We start from the raw sequence: 21,695 nt of genomic DNA on the forward strand, positions 1-21,695 counted from the left end.
TCTGACCAAAATATTTGCAAGGCACTGAAGAGTGGGGCACTGGAGTATTTTGTCTATAGTACCCTTCCAATTGTTGGCCACATTGATGGCAGACAGCAGTAGAGATGAGAACACTGTAGGCACCCTCCTATAGTGCCCTGATCTCCAGTGCCTCAGAAACATTCCAGCAATTGTGCTACCAGGCTGTAAAGGTGTTTTTGATGTCACATTCAGCCATTCACAACTGTAAATATGAATTACCAGCAGTTACAAAATTGTAAGACCACCTTACAATCTTTTTAGCTGCTAAACAAAGGTGCCAGAGGTGCATTTCTTTGGGGTTGTACCAGTTTCTTCATTGGGTGGGAATCACAAGCATCAGTTTCATCTAAAAATAAATATTATAGAACAGGGAAAGATGCAAAAAAGAATAAATGATAAAGGAATTGACAAGGTCCCTGTAAGGAAATGTCATTGAGTTTGAGGCAGTTTATTTTAAACATAAGGTCAAGTCAGGGAAGACATGATAGAGGTTTATAAAATGGTCCATGGAATAGAGAAACTGGACAAATAGGTCTTTGCTCCCTTTCCCATGATACTAGCACAGGGGTTCTAGTATTGTGTGTTAAATTGGAAGCATAATCCAGTGCTGCCTCGTTGTTTAATTATACAGCAAGGAAAGGATTTGCACATGTAAATAAAACAGTGAAAGATATAAATGCCACAAATTCCATGACTTGTGAACTAGCACTTGAGTTCCCAGTATGCAAAAAATCTTTCCAAGAGAGAGAGAGAGAGAGAGAGAGAGAGAGAGAGGTCCTTCTTCTACCATGAATTAAGATTTATAAAATAAATATTTCTTTGAATTAAAAATCAAAATAAATGGTAGGATATTAAGAATACATAGGCAAATGGAGCCTAACTACACTATTGAATTCAGTGCTGCAGGATACAGTTACATTGCCAGTTACATCTTAGAAAACAATACTCTTGGAGGACCATCATCCTCGAGCAATGAGGGCTACAATGGCAACAATTAAAATTGATAGAAAATGGGATAAGATTGTTTTTGCTGCCCCAGCAACCAGAACATGATTTGATTCAAATTTCAAGAAAAGCATTTTCATGCAAACATTAGGAAAGTCCTTCTGACTGAAAGACCTATGGGTCAGTGGGCAGAAAGAGCTATGGGACAGTGGCATGGACAGCCTTAGATGATCTTTAACCAAAGCTTGGATAATTATCACTCAGAAGTGTTTATTCCCGGTGTGGTTTATTCCCACATGGCAGGATTGGGACAAGATGGCTCCTGGAGTCCCTTTCAAATTTATTACTCTGATTCTAAATCACCTTCAGTATCAGAGGCCACATAACTCTATATATTAGTTATCTGACAGTGCAGTTTCAGGCTTCTTACTGAACTAGATATGCAGTCTAATCATATATTTTCTCTTCATATAATCTTTCTTCTTTAAATTACATGCAAGCAAATGTAGGTGACTGAAATGCTAAAAACACAGTAAAATTCATAATTAATAATGTGTACAGAATAAAAAAATGAAAACCAAATTACACACAAATTTTCATGTAGGAAAGAAAAAAAGATCTTGCCACTGAGTAGATAACTTAGACAGGATAAGAATAATGATGGGAATCTAAGAAATACAATGAAATTAAATCAAAGATTTTTACCCAAACTCCTTAATGAGTACTGGTAATATATCTTGTAGCAGTATGCATGTGGAAGACTTACAGAAAGATTGGCTGAACAAATTCCCATCAATTCAATAACTCTATTCTACTAGGGACTAACAGTTGCATTTAAACCAGTAGTTCTCAACCTGTGGGTCCCTGGGTGTTTTGGCCTACAGCTCCCAGAAATCCCTGCCAGTTTACCAGCTGTGAGGGCCAAAACATCTGGGGACTCGCAGGTTGAGAATCACTGACTTAGGCCAAGCCAGATGCAAAAGGCAAAAAAGTTCTCCTTTGCTAAAGAGTATATAAGGAAAGGTACTGGTTTATTGACTGAATCTTGAAAGGTGTGATATACATTTAAATAAATAAAATATGAATAGATAACTTTTATTCTAGAAAGACGATGTCAGTTTCCAAATGCTTGAAGACTCCTTGTGACATTTATTTAGCTGAGATGCCATTCAGCAGGTCTTTGATTCTCTTTCTCTCACTTACCTTGTTTTGACTCCCAGCCTGCAAAGCACGAAAGAAAACCAGGAGGAGCATGTGAGCCAGTATCAGAAAAAACAAGATGTGTATTTTGCACAAATGGTGAAAAAGAGACATACATCCTACACTGCCATGGTTTTTTTATACAAAATGATGTATATATACTGTTTATTGATAATAATCTCTTTACACAATATTTGTTATATCTATATATAGGTGGTATACTATAAAACAGGCTTCATAAATCATCTGTATCTAATCGGCTGTGATCAAATCAATTTCTCATTCAAAGTCTATCCAAAAAGTGACCCTGGTTAATCAGCTAAAAAGTTATTATTAGAAATGTTTAAAAAAATTATAAAAGTGTTTCCATCTTTTAGTATTTGCTGTTCTCAGTTACGTAAGTTGACTCATCAGCAGAACATGACATTACATAGACTTAAATGTGAAGACATGCAATAAACAGGACAGGTCACAGTAGAGCAAAACAAGGTTTCTTTGGTGAGCCAGAAGCCAATATATAAAAAGTTAACAGCATTTCTAAACTTTCTTTCACAACAATGAAACACTCACATTACATACTATACAAAACAGAATACACTGAGTGGCAAATTATTCCATGTAGGAAAGGCAGGAATTATAAACCAAAACAATGCCTACTTTATCTAAGAGACTATGGCAGGCCACAAAGAACGGGTATAGTCCAGTTCTTCTCAGGGTAATTTCACATTTCACAAAACTAGAATAAAATTGTTCCAACGAAGGCCCCTTCCACACAGCTGAATAAAATCCCACATTATCTGCTCTGAACTAGAATATATGGCAGTGTGGACTCAGAAAACCCAGTTCAAAGCAGATATTGTGGGATTTTCTGCCTTGATATTCTGGGTTATATGATTGTGTGGAAGGGCCCTTAGCACACACTGGCCCATTTCTGCAAGGATGAAATTAACATCTGTGTAGCCAAATGACAAGATTCCTTAATATCTTCATTTTACACCTTTGTACAGTAAGCTCAACCACCATTAATCAAATAACAGCATTTTATTTTAAATGGAAGATTTATTCAATTTCACCAACAAAATAGCAAGGTGTTTTCCCCCCTTTGCTTATCACTTTTTAATAATAATAGTGAGTTTTGTTTCTCCTTAAACTCTGGCTTTTGGTTTTTGTTGCAGTCTTTAAGCAAATATCAATGTTTGGCTATTTCATATGACGCAATTCCCTTTTTTGTATAAAATTATTGCATAAGGGCAAAACCGTTGCATGAAATCTCATAAATTCACACAATATAAGATACATTGATTTTCAAGTCATCTCAAGTCAACACAGAATGGGTTAATTTGGCAAAATGAACCATTAAGTGATGAGAAAGTGTATACTGCATACAGAATACCTGCCAACATCAAAATGAACCCTAGTTTGGTAGTTGCACATTTGAGGTTGCCTTCAAAAGGAAATACTTGCCACACAGAATTAGTATGACATGTAAAATCACCTTGTTTCACCCATCAGAGCCAGGTCCTTGACATGTGAAAGTATGCATAGGGTCCGTTCACAGCTACATCTATGACATATACTAAAAACACATACTGAATTATATTATAAAGAGGTCCGTCTACGAGCTAGCCCTTATTATCTTCTACTCTTCTTATAAACTTCACATGCACTGATACAACTAGAATATTTTTCTTCTTAATGGTGTTCTAACGCTCAAAGCACAGAACATTTGAAATCTTCCCTTTCCAATTATGCTTAAAAAAACACAAAGAGGTTATTGATAGTTGGGTAGATTTAGGATGGATTAGACAATACTTGTTGGCAAATATATTGTGGACACCTGGCAGATATAGGGTCCTAACCCACCAGGTGTGTCTATCCCATATTTAACGCCATTATCAGAGACCCACAACAATGTGCAAATTCAAAGTGGGTCTGTGCATTTAACAACTAAAATATATAAACCTATATCTATGAGATTAACATACCAGGAAAAGCTCCAGGTATGATCCGGGCTTATTTACTGCATGAAAACACGTTGGAACATTATGCCAGTGCAGAGATGCCTGGAAACTTCAGCAGAAGGCAGGCATGTCAAGAAATGTAAAGGACGAAGGCTTACTTGCCACCCATCAAATATATGAGATAGGTCCAGCAATACCACATCCAAACTGTTTTTTAAAACTACTATTTTCTGCAGCTATGATTTTCCACCAGAGCTGCATCCTCCCACTCCCAATATACACATCCTCAGTTGTGTCTACTATGAAGAGAAAACTTACAATACTTCTATGGGGGCATAAATATTATTCACAGATAACAAAGTTGATTATGTACAAGATACTCAGCTCTCACTCATGTCCTGACAGACAAATGATCCCATTTATTAGTCCCCTGCTCCCAAGCCAAAAACATTTGAAGTCAAATCTGATTCTTTCAAATGTATCACAGGAACCTGGTAGCTATCAATAAGCCACCTAGCTATTTCAAGATAAAAAGAACATCCAATAAATTATATCAGTATGGCTTACTTCATTTATTTATGTACGCTTCACAGCTGCAGCATCCATACACAAACATTCATTACTTTATAAAAGGATTAAAAATGGTTATATATATTTATATATACAAAATTATTTACTTTTTATTTTATTTTTCTATTTTTTTTTACAAAAAATGTAGGCCTATCTGTCTCCATCTGAAAATGCAGAGAGCTGTAACATAGACCCACGGTTAGAGTTGTAAAAGTTATCTTTTTAAAAAGTGGCCCTGGTTGAGAATTACTGTATTAGCACTTTATTATTGTTACTGTTATTCCTACGGACCCTCCTTGTCATTTAAAAAGAAGACAAAATCCTTCAGGCAAGTCCCTTTCAATCAATGCCAAAGCTGGAAAGGGAAAAAAAGTCAAGTTCCATATCGCAGTCCCTTGGTGAGAGTTGTTTCCATTTGTCATTCTCCTTAAGTGGGTTGACATCACATGGTTCTCTGTGGACCTCAGTTGGGGAGTAGCAGTGTTCTTCAAGCAAGATGCCCCTTTTGTTGCTCATCTTCACACAGATATAGCCATTTTTTCTCATGTTTATGAAAAAAGAGAGCAGACAACAACTTAAAACTATTCCCAGCTTGGTGATGTATCTCAAGACAAACAGAATAAATGACCTCTGAGGCCAAATAGCCATAAATAAGCCTGAACTTAATGTGACATCTCGTTGTATATACAGGGTTTTTTTTCTTTCAAAACAACACACACTTAAACACCATTAAATCATCTTATTTACATTATCATTGGTGCTAAATGGAAGAGTTTAATTATTATAGGATGCTGGGATATAGAATCAACTGGTCCCTCACAAATCATGTAGAAAGTAATGCACTAGATAGGCTGGAAATGGCTTTTCAAAACTTTCGTCTGTAGCAATCACTGGCATGTACTGTGAATACTGAGGTCCTTACGTTTTCTCCAACATGCTTGGTAATACTCTTACAATTGATTTTTTTTTAAAGGCACGGTAAGCTAGGACTTTGGCTAGCATGGCAAACATCTTGTTTTAACCAGAGTGCATTCAGCGCCTTGAATCCTGCCATGTCCTGATCCAACGATGATAATGTTTTGCTGAATTTAATGAGTTTCCCTTTCCCGGTGGAGAATGTTTATAATAATATTTCTTAGAATAAGTCCTTTGGAATGAAGATGCTGAAAACAAAAGAGAAGAAAGAAAAAAAGGAAAGTGTTGTAAATGATCCAGCAAAAGGACAAGCAGGATGAATGGATACAATAGGTTAGACTTATAGAATCAGGTGATGACATTCACTGATTTAGGTCTCCATGCACAGCCCCATGTAGAACTTAAAGTAACTAGTTATTTGTAATTCATTCATTTCCCCAAGAACTGAAATATAACAACATAATGGAGCAGGGTACAGGAAACGTACACTGCAGCAGGGTACAGGGAGTGTACAACCCCCTTTTTACACCAGCTCCACTGGCTGCATATTAGCTTCCAAGAACAATTTAAAGTGCTGGTCTTGACCTATAAAACCCTAAATGGTTCCAGCCCAGCTTACCTGTCTGGATGTATCTCCCTCTACAAACCCCCAAGGCCCTTAAGATCATCTGGAGAGGCCCTGCTCTTAGTCCCACCACCATCGCAGTTGCGCTTGGTGGGAATAAGAGACAATACTTTCTTGGTGGTGGTCCCTCAGCTGTGGAACACCCTCCCTAATGAGATCAGATCTGCCCCCTCCCTCATGACCTCCCGGAAGAAGCTCAAACCCTAGTTATGGGATCAAGCATTTGCAGAGTAGATAGTTTTAATGGACTTTTTAGCTGACAGCAATGAATTGATTTGGAAGACGACATGAAACGGCACACTGTTTAAATGTATCTATAATTGTTTAAAATATAGGTCAATTGTATATTACGCTTGTTTTATTGTTTGGCACCCAATGGTGCCTGTTGGTAGCCATCCTGAGTCCCTCTTCAGAGGTGTGAGGGACAGGATAGAAATGCTCCTAGTAAATAAATAAATAAAGTTGTGATAGCAAGTTAACAAGAAATAACTTCACTCCTGTGGTGCAACGAGAATTTTATTTTAATTATTTTTATATTTATGGGGTTGAGCTTATTAAATGGTGGAGGAAGAATATCACCAGGTTTGATTGCTGACTCCTGCTTTATTTTGGGTGTGGAAGCAACAATGAGGTGGACATAGACAAGAGGCGAAGTATTTTTGTACGAAGTGTAATTATGGTTGTAACCTCGGGGAGATCAGACCTACAATTGTAACGAGTAATTTTTTCAAGGCAGCTTTCCCAAACTCTTATCCCAATTACTCAAGTATGGAGGCCAGGCAGTCTGTGTGGAAACTCACTCAAATGGCCAGTTTTCACAGCATTTCCACCTCATATAATGCATGGATAGCAAATGAGCAATCAAGATGTGTCTCTCATTGACAAAGGAAGACTCTTACCAGGCTGGTAAACACCTGATCTGAATCTTTGTAAATCATAGATTTCTTCTCAAAGGAAACTTACGAATCATGCAGGTAATTTTAGGCAAATCCCATCGACCATTTCCTTGGCAGCGGATGACTGGAACATGGCGTTGGATAAACCCATCTTTACAGTGGTATCTGATCAGTGAGTTAATTTCATAACGAGGCTTCATCTTCCCAAAAGTCTTTGCATTTTCTACAACAGGCGGCTGGCCACAGGCCACTGGAAGCAGAAATATAGGCTTATTGTTAATTTTCCCTGCCCCAAACTCTAATATACTGGATTCCAAATAAAAGAAAAATACTATATCCAGAATGTGTACTTAATTTCTAAAAGTTAAACAATTTATAAAAATGGAAAATCTTTATTTTTCCCGGTTTGATTTTTTAAAATTTTATTGCCATAATAATAATAATAATAATAATAATAATAATAATAATAATACCCTGCTTTATCTCCCCAAAGGGAACTCAAAGTGGCTTGACATAAAAGCATTGGTATACAATTTAAAATATACAAATATACAAACCTTAAAATAGAATTAAACGCAAACATCACTAAACAATTCACAGTTAAAATCCATCAAAAACATATTCAAAGTTTAAAAACCACAGCACTCCCTGACTAGATCTTAAACACCTTCATCTTTAAAAGCCTGCCTGAATAAAAAGGTTTTCACTTGCTGCCGAAAGGATAGCAGGGAGACGGCTATTTTGGCTTCCCTGGGCAAGGAGTTCCAGAATCGTGGGGCAGCCACTAAAAAGGCCTGCTCTCTCATTCCCACCAACAGAAGCTAGTAGACAAAAATTCATAAATACTTTCAAACTATAACATTCTAAAAGTCATATACCATATGATAAATCAACTGAGCAAACAGTGTGTTGATTGTAGTACACAAAGATTTATGGATCTATCTAAGTTGCTGCATTTCAGAATAAACAGCAGAAGCCTGGTGTCCCTTTCTTATGTAGGATCGACCCTTCTAAGACCAAAGCAAGATCCACCTTTGGAAAAGATGATGTAACTTTGTACAATGTTTTCTTCCCACCCTATGGAAACATTTTATTAATTTCTTCTCAAATGAAGCTCATGGTCCTTCTCAAACTAATCAGTAATCTATGCTAACCCTAGTATCAATGTGAATCATTAGAAGAAAACATACCATTTAAAAATCAAACAAACAAACCCACAGCTAGATACAAAGAAAAGGAGCAAAACCCTCAAGCATTCCCTGCCTGTCCACAATGGCAGCTAGTCATATCCATATGAGTGAATCCATTCTGGGTTTTAGAATAAGCTTTAATTGATCTTTTTAATGTGCACTGTGGAACCAATCTAAGGACTGGGCTCTGTTTCTTCGTACAGTTGGGAAAAAATCCCAACAAGTTTCAGTTCATTGATATGGTCACTGCAACCGAACCAGACACTTGAATATGATAAAAGAAGAAATAAAAGAAAACAACTTTGAAATGATCAGGGTATCATCTGGGAATATGTATTTTAAACATATTTTACAGAGTAGAATGTTGAAGATGGACTTGCAACTAATCAAATGGATTTTCTCTCAAATCTGGCAGAAATATCAGTCATCCCTGCTTAATTACTGACAGAATGACATCTTATGCCCCAAAAAGTAGGTACGGGACAGTTACAAACATGACAGGAGTGTCACAATTGTCACTAATTAGTTATTGTAAATATGGAACATCTGTAACTGTTTTGTATTTGTAATCACTACTTAGTCATGATTGTGACACTCTTGCCTCAATTGTAATTCTGGAGAGAAGGAAGTAAATGGAGAACAGGAGAATGATGTTTCCATCGGGGGAGCGGGGAGGGGGTGGGGTCAGGCCAGAAGAGATAATTTAATTAAGTAAGCTAATAAAGAGTATAGACCATAATAATTTGGATGCGAGGGTTTCTAAGGCCTGAAAATTATTTCAAGGATTCCTCCAGGGTAAGAACAATTGAAAAAGGCTACTGTAAATGCTAGTTGGGGGAAGCAAAATAGCCACACAGTAAAGCTTTTCCTGTGTATTGGCAATGATAGAAGGAAACAGTATCCAGAGCCAGAAAATTATAAGAGGAAAATGCAGGAAAGTTAATATTATAATTAAATATTCATTTGAGCATTTATATATTTGTTTCAGAACAATTTTAACAAAACAGCATAACAGGTGCATTTGCATAGCAAGGGCTAATTTATTTTTCATTAAATAAACATTACTGCTGCCTGTGGTGCAACATGCCACTTTAGAGGTACAAAGATTTGAAGTTTGTTAAAACTTTCCTTCTGTATTTCCAGTGGCAATTGCTGATTCCAGGATGAAATTCTTTACCTGTGCCTTTCTTGCAAGTATAGGTGAGATGATAGTTGCATGGTACATCATTCCACTGGCCATTTTCATGCCAAATTATAACAACACAGTCTTCTCCGGAAGAAAAGAAACTGTCTGGCTGGTTTGGCCTCCAGTTTTCATATTGCTACAGAAGAGAGAGAGAGAAAAAAAACACTAGTCAATGGAGGATTCAGAAAATTCAAATTTCTGTATTTCAACTCAGAACACTTGGCATGGTATAGTTATTAGAACAGTGATTTACAACTGGAGACCAGGATTTGAATCCTGCCCATCCATAGAAACCTATACTCTCAGCTTCAGAGAAAGGCAACCCCCACCCCCGTAACAAATCCTGCCAAAAAAACCCCTTATGATAGGACTGCCTTCTAACTCATAAACAACTTGGCTGCATACAGCAATAATTTCTATTTGCACTAGTGAAAGGTGAACAAGGTCCAAACTGATCTGGATCAGAGCAGAGCAGGAGGATCCTGCATATCTATAATTTAGCAAAAAAAAAAAAAACCCCACAAAACTCCATAGAAACTTTCCACTCTTATCCTTTTTTTTCTCATTTGTTACTGAGATTGTCTGCTGAGAAAATATTGGCTTTACAACAAAACAATTCTATTTCTTGGTACTCCTTGATATATTTCCAAATTCCCAGCATCCTTCCAACTGGCTATAGTAGCTAGGTATGCTGTAACTGGCAGACCACGGGCCTTTTACTCTGACCACTAATGCAGGCCTGACGTGGTATCTCAACTGCTCAGTCATACCGAACATGGTTTGGCACCACCAGGGAGTCATCCTAGGGGTATCTCCAGCCCCTGTGTTGTGGTTGTTCCCAGACACTACACACCACGTGGTCGTGAGTGCACTAGTTGATGTCAGCCAGAACACATGGGAACAGGGTAAGTGAGGTTTTGTGCTGGCAACATCCACAACTTGAAAAGGAGAGGGCAACAGGGGCCTGCCATCCCCGGACAAGGCCACCTGAGCCCGGAAATGTGGGATAGCAGTGAAAACAGGTAAGCATTCGAGTTTTCCCTCAAGTTTGCTTAACCTAGGGCAAGGATGTGTTAAGGTAGCCTTGCCACAGGTTAAGCCAGAGTAGCCCCATGTGGCATTTAACTTCCACAGCGGTGATCCAACTACACACCAACCTAAGTAGTCAGTGTAAAAAAACCTTCAGCATGACCTTCAGGGCCACATCTGTCAGTCTTTTTGTAAAACATATCTCTGCAGAATCTATTATTTATATGACTGATTTTTAATTACTTCTTCATCTGCTCAGGTTCAAAAAGCAGATGCATAACAGATAAATTAATGTTTCAAAAGATCAAAATGCCTTTAAAAAGAAAAAAAAGAATGACCTTTCTCTGTTTCGGGTTCAATTAATACATATAATGTTCAAAATCTATACCAGGCCCTATGGAATTAAACAGGTATGTTCTAGAGGAAATGTCACTGCAAAGACTTCTTCGCATTATTCTTTCAAGTAAAAAGAACAGAACAAAAGAGAGTAAAAATGCTTTAAATTTTGTTTACCTATTCCTTACAATGTTACACATTTTCCTTTGTGAGTAGATTTAATAGTGGACAGATAAAATGAATGTCTAAAAGAGCAAGAATTCATCTTAAATGTCAGCACTTTCCAGCCAATCTGTCCCTTAAATGGTCATAGTTCCCAAGGCTTTTACTTAATTTCAGTGCTTATGTCTTGGAGCTGATCCACTTCTGTGCTTATAAAAGGTACAAATTGTTTTGCTTCAGTTCCTTAAAAAGTAATCCAAACACAGTCTCTCTGAACATATTTTACCACTAAAATTGATGTACCACACAAATGTCCTGCTTATTTAACTCAGAGCCCAGGAAAGCTGAATATAGCACTTGAAGTTTTTCCTACACAGTGTCAACTTATCAATCACAGTGTTTTAATTATCAAAGCAAGTGCTCTATAACATTCTAAATTGGGGTGCATTAAAATTATTGTCAGTGCCAGACAATAAAACATTTTTATTACAGAAAGACTAGGGCTGCAGTGCTATGTGCACTTTCCTCTGTGTATGACCTATTGAATTACAGAACCTCTCCCTTCTGAATAAATATACATAGGAACAAACCACACAATTATTGATATTGTTTATTCAATGCTGGATATATCATATCAGTGACCACTTAGCTCTTATAATGCCTGATCATACAAAGTGGTGTGTGTGTGTGTGTGTGTGTATGTGTCTTATATTTTATTTTCTTTGGAGCAATTTTGGAACTAATATATTAGCAGCACGCAATTCTTTACTTATTGGTCATAAGGGTTGTAAAACCATGAGCTTAGGGATATTAATGTTTTGCATGGAAAAAGGGAAGGCTTGAGCAAAGCTTGATTATGAGAAGGCTGAGAGGAGATATGATAGCCATGTATAAATATGTGAGAGGAAGCCACAGGGAGGAGGGAGCAAGCTTGTTTTCTGCTTCCTTGGAGACTAGGACGCGGAACAATGGCTTCAAACTACAAGAGAGGAGATTCCATCTGAACATTAGGAAGAACTTCCTGACTGTGAGAGCCGTTCAGCAGTGGAACTCTCTGCCCCGGAGTGTGGTGGAGGCTCCCTCTTTGGAAGCTTTTAAGCAGAGGCTGGATGGCCATCTGTCAGGGGTGATTTGAATGCAATATTCCTGCTTCTTGGCAGGGGGTTGGACTGGATGGCCCATGAGGTCTCTTCCAACTCTTTGATTCTATGATTCTATGATTCTATGCAGAATTGATCCTGGTCTCATCTAATCCCATCTACTATCTGGATGAAGTTTTGTAGTCAAGGAAAAGGAAGAGCTGTCACTTTCCTGGACTTTTAGAAGATGCACTGGAAACCAGAGACTCTGAATGTTCTCCTCTCTTCTTCCAATTGCAAACCCACAGCTGTATCATGTATAGGAATCTGGCACTTGCACAGAGTTTTGGCATTACAAAGTATCGGGTCGCTTTTCTGTAATGACCCAAAATGGAATGGGAAAATTAGCACACATCACCAACCAAAGTCCAGCTTAAATTTGACAGTTTGAAGAGAAGGCAGGACACAGACAGACTGTGAGTGCAGAACACCTCACTCAAATGCAGGCCCGTAGCCAGGATTTTGATTTTTTTTTGGGGGGGGGGGGGGCTGAGTCTGAGTGAAAGAGGGTCTACCCTAGCAAACCTTTTGTATCATTATCCCAATACCCCATGCATATGAGATATATTGGGCATGGTGATCAGATCATGATATGAATAAACATAACAGTTTAAATAATGTACCAGTAACGCCTTTTCGCAGACCACCATGATAATTTCGGGGGGGGGGGGGGGGTGAAGCCCCAAAGCCCCCCCCCCCCCCCCAGCTACATGCCTGCTCACATGCAACACTCAGTCCTCATATGTTTGAGCAAATGCCTGATAAAGGCTAAACTGAATTCAGAATGCTGAGTGAATAAACCAAATGATCTGTGAACTAACAAAAGCATGTTAGCCACCCAAGGCTTATACCACTTCAACACACCCATGATGAAATCACATTTGAATACTCCCTCAGTTTGCAAATATTAACATAAGACTAGAAGGATCTGTTCTGGATACAAAATTCATAGAAGATCAAGTCCCATGCTCTAGTTGTATCCCTTTTATAAAATGGTAAAGATCAAGATTTTCCTTTTAAATAAAAATATTTTCGAGTTTTGGGTGGTTGAATGTGGATGTAGAATACATGGAGGATTGACTGTACCTGGATGCAGAGAACGATTACATTCGACAGAAAAGATATACACTGTGGAAAGTGAGATTCTGAGGGCAACATTTAATCTCATTAAAAGAATTCTAGACCTACAGTCAAAATGAACAATCTTGAATTTTCTATACCAGACTTACTTAATTTTAACATTTATGTCAGCATAACCCATTTGATTTCTGCAGAGATGCAAAATTCAAAATTAACAAGAGGCAAAAGTTTCTTTGCAAGTCTCATCCAAAACTACCAAATGACTTTTTCTGCTCTACAGCCAAGCCTCTAACACCCTGCTCTCCTAAACACTGGGTTCTCATTTTAGTCTCCGAATTCTAGTAAGGGATGCTCGTGGTTAGTTCCTGGCAGAATTCAAAGCATTGAGAATTCAACCTATTGCTCTTGATCCAGCAAAGGTTCGAGACATTTCAAGAGCTTGTAATAATAGCTGAGATACCCTGGCTTGCCAACATTATTGGCAACGGCTTGTGGAATGGACTTTGTGGTTTCGCAAGATTGCACCATATCCCCAGACATGAGATGCTGTTGCCTCACATCTGATATCATCATTGCGCACATTTACTTTGGCTTTCTGACCCTTACATTGCTTTTTACAAATGCCAGAACCACTTAACAGAGACTCCTGGACTACTTTTCTTAACTCTCCACCCCACACACATTCAAGTTTTTCATTTCCTTATTTAGGCAAATACCACCAACTGGGAGATCGGCTTCAAAAATGGTTCTTGCAGCCTGCAGCAAAGTACAGCAAAAACAATACATTGTTGAAACACAAGCAGGCATTTTAAAATAAAACCTTTGAGCAGGAGCAGTACGAAGTGTTCCTCTTTCTGACACAGGAGGTCACACTGCATTGCTTCCCTTTAGACTTCTCTCACCACTGCTTCCTTCTCCCCAAATGTCTTGGATATTTTGGTCTGGGGAATTTTTCCTGAAAGTGAGGCACATAATTGTTCTCCATCATCCCAGACATGCTTAAAGGCCTTCCTGAAGTCCTCTCCATACAAGATGCATCAGGTTTTCTCCACTGCTTTCTCCCCTATCATGAACAATCTAACAGTATCAACAACAAAACCACAAATCCACTATTTTTGATGCTGAAATACCGTGAATCAATTACTCTTCTGTAGAAAGAGATGGAGTTGGTGAAATAGTCAGAGATAGGCCCTTATACCTTGGCACTATAACTATATGGCATTTCAGCCAGCCTCAAGGAGTCTGCTGGATCTAAGAGTATCACTAAGTACCAACCTGGTTTTTCAGAAGGAATGTAATCTTAGTCAGAATAAATTGTACATAATTCTAGGCTGATTTATCTTCTACCCTAGATGGTCTCCATTCTTGCTTCAATTTGTTAATGCCCTTTCTAAATCCTCAGTATTTCTTTCATACTACTGCTCCATACTCTTGGAATTGTTTCTCTGAACATTTACAGATTCCTGATTTCTTTGTTATTTTTCAATCTCAATTAAAACATTCTTGCTTGAGAATTTTAGTTCAATATATCGTCTTGTATATTGTTCATGTAGTGTGTATACCCACACACACACAGAGGCACACACAGAGGCAATCCCTGAGTTGCAAATATCCGACTTACATATGACTCACGGTTAAGAATGGGGATGAGACAACATGAAGTGAGAGGAAATCTACCCCTAGAAATTTACTCCGGAAAGAGGTACCATGGGGAAAAGATGTCTCCACCGAAGCTTTATCACCAATCCTTGTTTCCACGACCGCCCAAATTTTTCAAAATACATATCACAGGGAAAGAAAGTGAGATGAATTCTTCTGAACAGGGGAACTGGTAGCAAAGCAAATGTTACAGGGGTTTTAACCCTCCCCATATGCTATCCAAAGACAAGTAAAATTGAGGGGCTGGAGTTATGTACCTATTCCAACTTACATACAAATTTGACTTTAAATTAAACCTACAGAACCTTATTTGTAACCCAGGGACTGCCTGTACATAGGTCATGTTGTATGTTGTATTTTTCTCTATTTTTATCTGGTAGATTTTTTTTACAATTGTATATTTTATTCCTTCCTTTTCTCTGTGAGTATATATATATACTTACATTTTAGACTGAAGGCTTTTGGCTATATTACTTGTATAACACCATGTACACTGATTGTGCTATATAAATCAATAAATATACATACATAATACTTCAGGAAATAAAACCTGACTGCTCATTGGAGCAAAGGATAGTAGAGGCAAAGATGAAGTACTTTGGCCACATCATGAGAAGACAAGAAAGCTTAGAGAAGACAATGATGCTGGAGAAAATGGAAGGAAAAGGGAAGAGAGGGCAACCAAGGGCAAGACAGATAGATGGCATCCTTGAAGTGACTGGATTGACTTTGAAGGAGCTGGGGGTGGTGACGGCCAACAGGAAGCTCCGGCGTGGACTGGTCCATGAGGTCACGAAGAGTCAGAAATGGCTGAACAAATGTACAACAACAATAATCAATCAATAGCACAGGACCTTCAGTGAACTAAAACTGTTGTGGAAAGCTACTTCATGCCTCAAATGGAAAAGTGAAGGCTATTACAGGACCTAGAAGTAGCTGTTGTGGGCAAGAACAAACACATGTGGGTTGTGTATGATGACCTAAGTCCAATAGCAAGAAAATTATTGTATTTACCTTCAAGTACTGAAAAAAGACATTTTAGTACTCCAGAAAGTAATGTTTTGTTCCAGAAACCACAGAGAACTAGACTTACAATGTAAGCAACCATTAAGTTGTTGTCTGAACAGTTGTAAATAATGCCACACCCAAAATCTATTGCATTTGGGGTATCTTTTTGTCCCAGATATGCATCATAGAAAAAGGGCCCTTCTTTTAATGCCCAAAACATAGAAGTACACACTCTTATCAATAGGTTGGTCCTACTTGGGTTTTAGAATTCTCACTGGAATTAGGAAATATGACATTAAACCTTAATCTTGATCCTATCTATGTCACTAAGCCTGACACTCAATATACTCAGTTCAACCCAGCTTACCTGTCCAAATGTATATCCCTCTATGAATCATCACAGAGATTAATACCTTCTGGGGAGGCCCTGCTCTCAGTCCCACCTCCTTTGCAGGCGTGGGTGGTGGGGATGAGAGACAGTGCCTTCTCAGTGGTGGCCTGTGATATTCAATCAGCTCCTTCCCTCTTAGCCTTCAGAAAGCTATGGGACCAAGCTTTTGGAAGATAACTGCAGTGCAATAAATGCATGTAGAATCTGTGCAATGACAATTGGAATGGCTTTGGACTACGACCTTGGATTATGTGATTATAGTAATAGATGTAATTGTTTTAGATGTATTTAATTATTTGGTTTTTAATGTATATATTTACCAATTGTATGTTATTTTAAGGCATTGAATTGTTGCCAATATGTAAGGCCACTCTGAGTACTCTTTGGGGTTCAGAAGGGTGGGGTACAAATGTGGTAAATAAATAAATAAAATAAATAATAACTACATGGGACAAAAATGTTGAGGGATAGTTTTCATTTTTTTTAAAAAAAACCCATATTTAATTTTATTGATTGTGAACATCATCTCTTGAATGAGATCTGTAGAAGACCTTCCATGTGCTTTGCCACAATTCCCATGTGTTTGCACTTTTAACTTTATTCCTCTTCTCTATTTCTGAAATAACACGATGCAGAGAAATAGAATATTACGTTTTCAATTGTTGGCACAGCCAAATGTCTCTCTCTCAGACACATACACACATTCTTGTTCAGTTTTGCCAACCAAACGAACAGGCGAAATTTGAAAAAACACTATCCCTCAATATCTTTGTTCCAATTACTTTCCAGCACAGTAATATAGTCACATGAAAATTTGTACTCTGTAGATGAACTGTCAATTAAAAGAAGTCTCACTTTTACACTTAATCATCCTGCACTTAATCACCACAAATGCAATCCAGGTGTAGTGGCAAGATTCCACATTGTAGATCACTTTGTTGAATACATTTTGCTTGTGCAAACCAGTGCTGCATGGCATAAAAGTGGGCAAATAGGGGCAGAAATCTTCCTGCATATAGTTTATACTACATCTGGCATTTCTAAAACTTTAATAGCCTAAGGACATTTGCCTCCTAGCCTAGCCCTCCAATTGTTGCACTTTCCCTGGCTCTACTTAAGATTGGTGGCACTTAGTAATTATGAACAGAACCCAGTACTTTATTTGCTCAGCTATGATAGCTTTTGCTATCATGCATGTGTCATGGTACAGCACATTGCTGATCTATGACATTTACTGACAAGAGAGCCAGAGAGTGATAGCCACCAATTTGAAAATTTTCAAAGGAGTAGACAGTAAGACAGAAATTATCAATGGTCGCTTATCAACAACCATTGATAACTGACAGTAATATATATGGCTATATATTACTCCCAATTCCAGAGTTAGAGCTTAGAAGTAAGAGCTTCGAAATAGGGACTTAAATTTTAATATCTTGTGAATATTTCAGTTCTTGGCAGAATTGTGGGCAATAACCTTAGTCTTTGATCTTAAGAATGCCTTTGCCTGAAACTCTTGATTAAATGAGCATTATAAAACCGATGTTTAGTCCTGTGCACTAAATGTGGTGGAAGAGGAGTAGGGTTGTCAGTTCAGAATTTTCCAGGTCTTGAGGTTTCATGACCAAAATCTGATACCTAGGGATAGCTCCTGGTAATGTCATTAAACATTTTGCTTTAAGTACTAACAATGGCTGCTCAGAGCTTGTCATTCAAGAACGCATATGGACAGAACATATTTTTTTCTGTTTGGACATGAAGACAGAAATCTTAGTCGAAGGGCATATTTCCCAAATCAATGTGATATGAGGGATTATTCTTTCTTGCTTACTTATTAAAATGGAATAAGAAACATTTAATCTAGGCAACTTGCTTCTAACTGGAAGGTAGATGTAGAGAAGAGGGGAGGATGAACAACAACTAAGAAAGTAGGAGAAAACTAACTATAGAGAGAGCCCCTTGGAGTATCTTTGTAAACTGCAGCAACAAGTCAAGCCTTGCAAATGGTAGACACTGTTCTAGATGAACTGGAAATTTGCACACAGCTCTTTACTTTTGCCCAAAGGTGAGCCAATCAAAACCAAAGAATTTACACTGTCTCTTGCCTAGAAATGACCCCAGAAAACCTGGAGAATCATACTCTTGAGATCTGGTAACATTAAGAGGAAAGAAGATAAATAGGTAATCTCAAAGGGTTTAAGTGCTGCATTTGAGGCTCTTTCCATACTTCCTACATATAGAACCAAAGTATAATATCTAAACGATGACATATAACTATAAATGAAAACCATTAAAATCATACATTAAAAGCATCATTAAAAGCATCAAACATAAACAACATTCAGACAATGAAATAGAAAATTAAAACATCTTAATATTAATATTAAACATGGATACTTGGTGCCAAATAAGGGAAAAGTTAGGGGAAAACATGAAATCTACCTGTCAAATTGCAAGCAGTATATATATATATATATATATATATATATATATGTGTGTGTGTGTGTGTGTGTGTGTGTGTGTGTGTGTATACACACACATACACACACACACACACAGAGAGAGAGAGAGAGAGAGAGAGAGCAGCGAAGTATGTGAAGATTGAAACTGGGAAATCTGTTATTTCAATACTGCCATTATATCAGTTTTGATAGGTATCATTGTGAAGCCAAGACTGGTGAATTATATATTGAAGTTCTCTAAGCACATCTCCCTCTCCCTCCCTCCCTCTCTCTCTCTCTCTCACACACATACACACACACAAATATTAATAGATATATAGTTTCATTATTAATTATCATGCATTGCTTTCATCACAATAATTGTGTGTAGTAGGATACACTCAGAAATATGGGAACTACAATTAAACATTGGAGTCCAACTGGGTCCCCAGGCATGCCATGCACTATGCTAGACTGGCTGTCAAAGAGATGTTCTTGGCCAGAGTCATTACAGAGTTACCACTGGGCAACAACGGAACTATCATGACATTGAGATTTGAGTGCTGGACTATGACTCCAGAGACCAGGGTTCAAATCCCTCCTTGGCCATGACAACCCACTGGGTGACATTGGGCAAGTCTTACCCCCTCCGCCTTTGAGGAAGGCAAAGGCTAACCCCCTCTGAACAAATCTTATTAAGAAACCCCTTGTGATAGAGGTCACCATAAATCAGTACAACAACAATGTAGCAATTGCACTTGATTACACCTGAGTGTAATCAGAATTTTCTGATTTATTTTAGAACATAGTGGGCGTTTATGTGCTAATCCATCATTAGTCATATGACTGTATTGGTAGTCATGGATTGTCTCACTATCCATTTTTATTGGTTTTAGTACATTACTTTTTTAAAAAAGAAGATGAACAGAAATAAATTAGTTTTTGTTAGCCATTTGCTAGGTTTGTCATTCATTAATAAGACTAATCCAAAATATACAAAGCAAGCTCATTTATCTTGAGATCTTTGCAAACATCCTAACATGATCTGGTTTCAAAATACCTTAGTTACTTAGGTAACTAATGAGTAATCCACATGGTTCTTTTGGTGTTTGGATGCTGACAAAGAAGATATATCATGAAGAATGCAATGGGCAATGAGTCATAACATCTATCCTTTTTTAAATCTCTGAAATATTCATCAAGTGTCTGGGATCAATAGTTGAGATCTCACATTTCAGAACAGTCAATGGGGCACCATGTGTAGTGAACCTCAACTAAATCAACTGTTGATACAAAGGAATGATTATTTGATCATTCATTGTGTGAAAAAGTCAATAATCCCTTCCACTGCTAAGGTCAAGGATGCATTTACTATGACTAAATTGAAAGATTAGATATATGGGTCACTTAGTGTTCTGCATTTAGTGATGGGTCATTAAGAGGAATGAGGTTTCCATTCTCTTTTCTCCTCTGTTCCAGGCAAATCTTTGTCAGTGGCAAAAGAGGATATGAACCTTTCATAAAAACATAAACGTACATTTGAATAGGCTGCATAGTTTTTCAGTTCTATGAAGTAAAGTAAATGTAACCTATAGGCAGGCTAGTTAAAAAAAATGCGCACCAAAAACCTCAATTATGCTACAACATTCCCTAGAAATTGATTGATTGATTTAACTGTGTTCTGTTTTATTTGATATTATAAACAACTTAAGGTCTTGCACTAGGAGCAAGGTAAGAAATTAAATAACACAAATAAACTGACACATGAAGAAAATGAATACATTTGAAATTTGTACATTGCATTGAATGGAGCAATGAGTGAAAATATTCTGAAGTAATATGCAGACTTATGTGTCAGTATTCTTAGGTCAGAATTACCATCAACTAATAGCAGATTTTCTTACTACTAAAATGCTTTACTAATTTTTCATTGTTAATTTTCATTTTTGTAATCCAGTTCTCTGTAATAATTTGACTGCTTTGTGTTTGGAAATATTTCTTGCTTGCTTCCAAAAAACACTTCCAAAATAAACACCAGACAAATGTATCCTTCAGCATTACAGAAAGATACCTTATATTTCATTTTTCTACTGTTTGATGCATTATCAAATCAATTTTCAGGTTTTAAACATTTCTACATACAAGACAAGCACATTTTCCAAGACAAATTTCCTCCAATATATACCTTTTAATGAATTTCTGCTTCATGCATGCATTCTGGCAAGCAATTTCCCCTTATACCATGCATTGTATATTATTCTTATGTACACATTTTGTGATTTTCCCATAATATGTGAACACAATGTTCACATGTTTTCACCTTCAGAAATTTATCACAACATCCAGAGAAGTGTGAATATTGAAGACGGACTGCATTGTGATTCATGCACAATATTGGTTCTGAAATTGCAGGTTAGTTTGGTTTTTTCTTTAAAATGAAAACTGAATTAAATTGTTACCCAATACTATTCAGCACATATACCTTCCATGGCATATTCACAAAATGTTTGGCAAAGATTTCCCGTTATTAAATAAATAACTGCTTTATATAGGAGTATGCAATTATTAATATTTTGATAATCGAAAAAGACATACTGTACTGTAGGATAATAATAAGATATTTGAAGATATTTCTTTCTCAGCCTAACAATACAGTTTCAATGGCAAAAAGAAAAAGTTTGTCTAGCATCCTAGGAAAAATTCCAGTAGGTGGAGCTGTTTAGTCATTACCACATCAGGATAATAAATGTCCTTGATTAAATGAGGTTAAACTTTTTATTACACCGGAAAAATGTGATTCCTTTAGTGCTAAGTACAAATACCAAGGAAATCAATCACAAACTTCCTATTGACTTCTGTGAGCTTTGTCTACTGAATGGTATAGTGTCTGCATAGAACAGGAAGAAAAGATAAAAAACAAAGAGTGAAATGGGCGGAGAGTGGA

The 21,695-nt window shown here is 37.3% G+C and overlaps 1 protein-coding gene across 2 annotated transcripts in view; it reads right to left on the bottom strand.

The window, feature by feature from the left end:
- Positions 1-2,638: 2,638 nt before the first annotated feature.
- VCAN (versican) overlaps positions 2,639-21,695 on the bottom strand; it is a 152,131-nt gene continuing 133,074 nt past the window's right edge. For both annotated transcript variants that reach the window (XM_060761736.2, XM_060761735.2), the window contains 3 exons: positions 9,501-9,645; positions 7,201-7,383; positions 2,639-5,860 (listed from right to left, as the gene is read on the bottom strand). In XM_060761736.2, the coding sequence (XP_060617719.2) occupies positions 5,730-5,860; positions 7,201-7,383; positions 9,501-9,645 (459 nt within the window). In that variant the 3' untranslated portion in view covers positions 2,639-5,729. The remainder of the gene's footprint in view (positions 5,861-7,200; positions 7,384-9,500; positions 9,646-21,695) is intronic.

Source organism: Anolis sagrei, chromosome 2 (assembly GCF_037176765.1).
Source record: "Anolis sagrei isolate rAnoSag1 chromosome 2, rAnoSag1.mat, whole genome shotgun sequence".
Lineage (NCBI taxonomy): Eukaryota > Metazoa > Chordata > Lepidosauria > Squamata > Dactyloidae > Anolis > Anolis sagrei.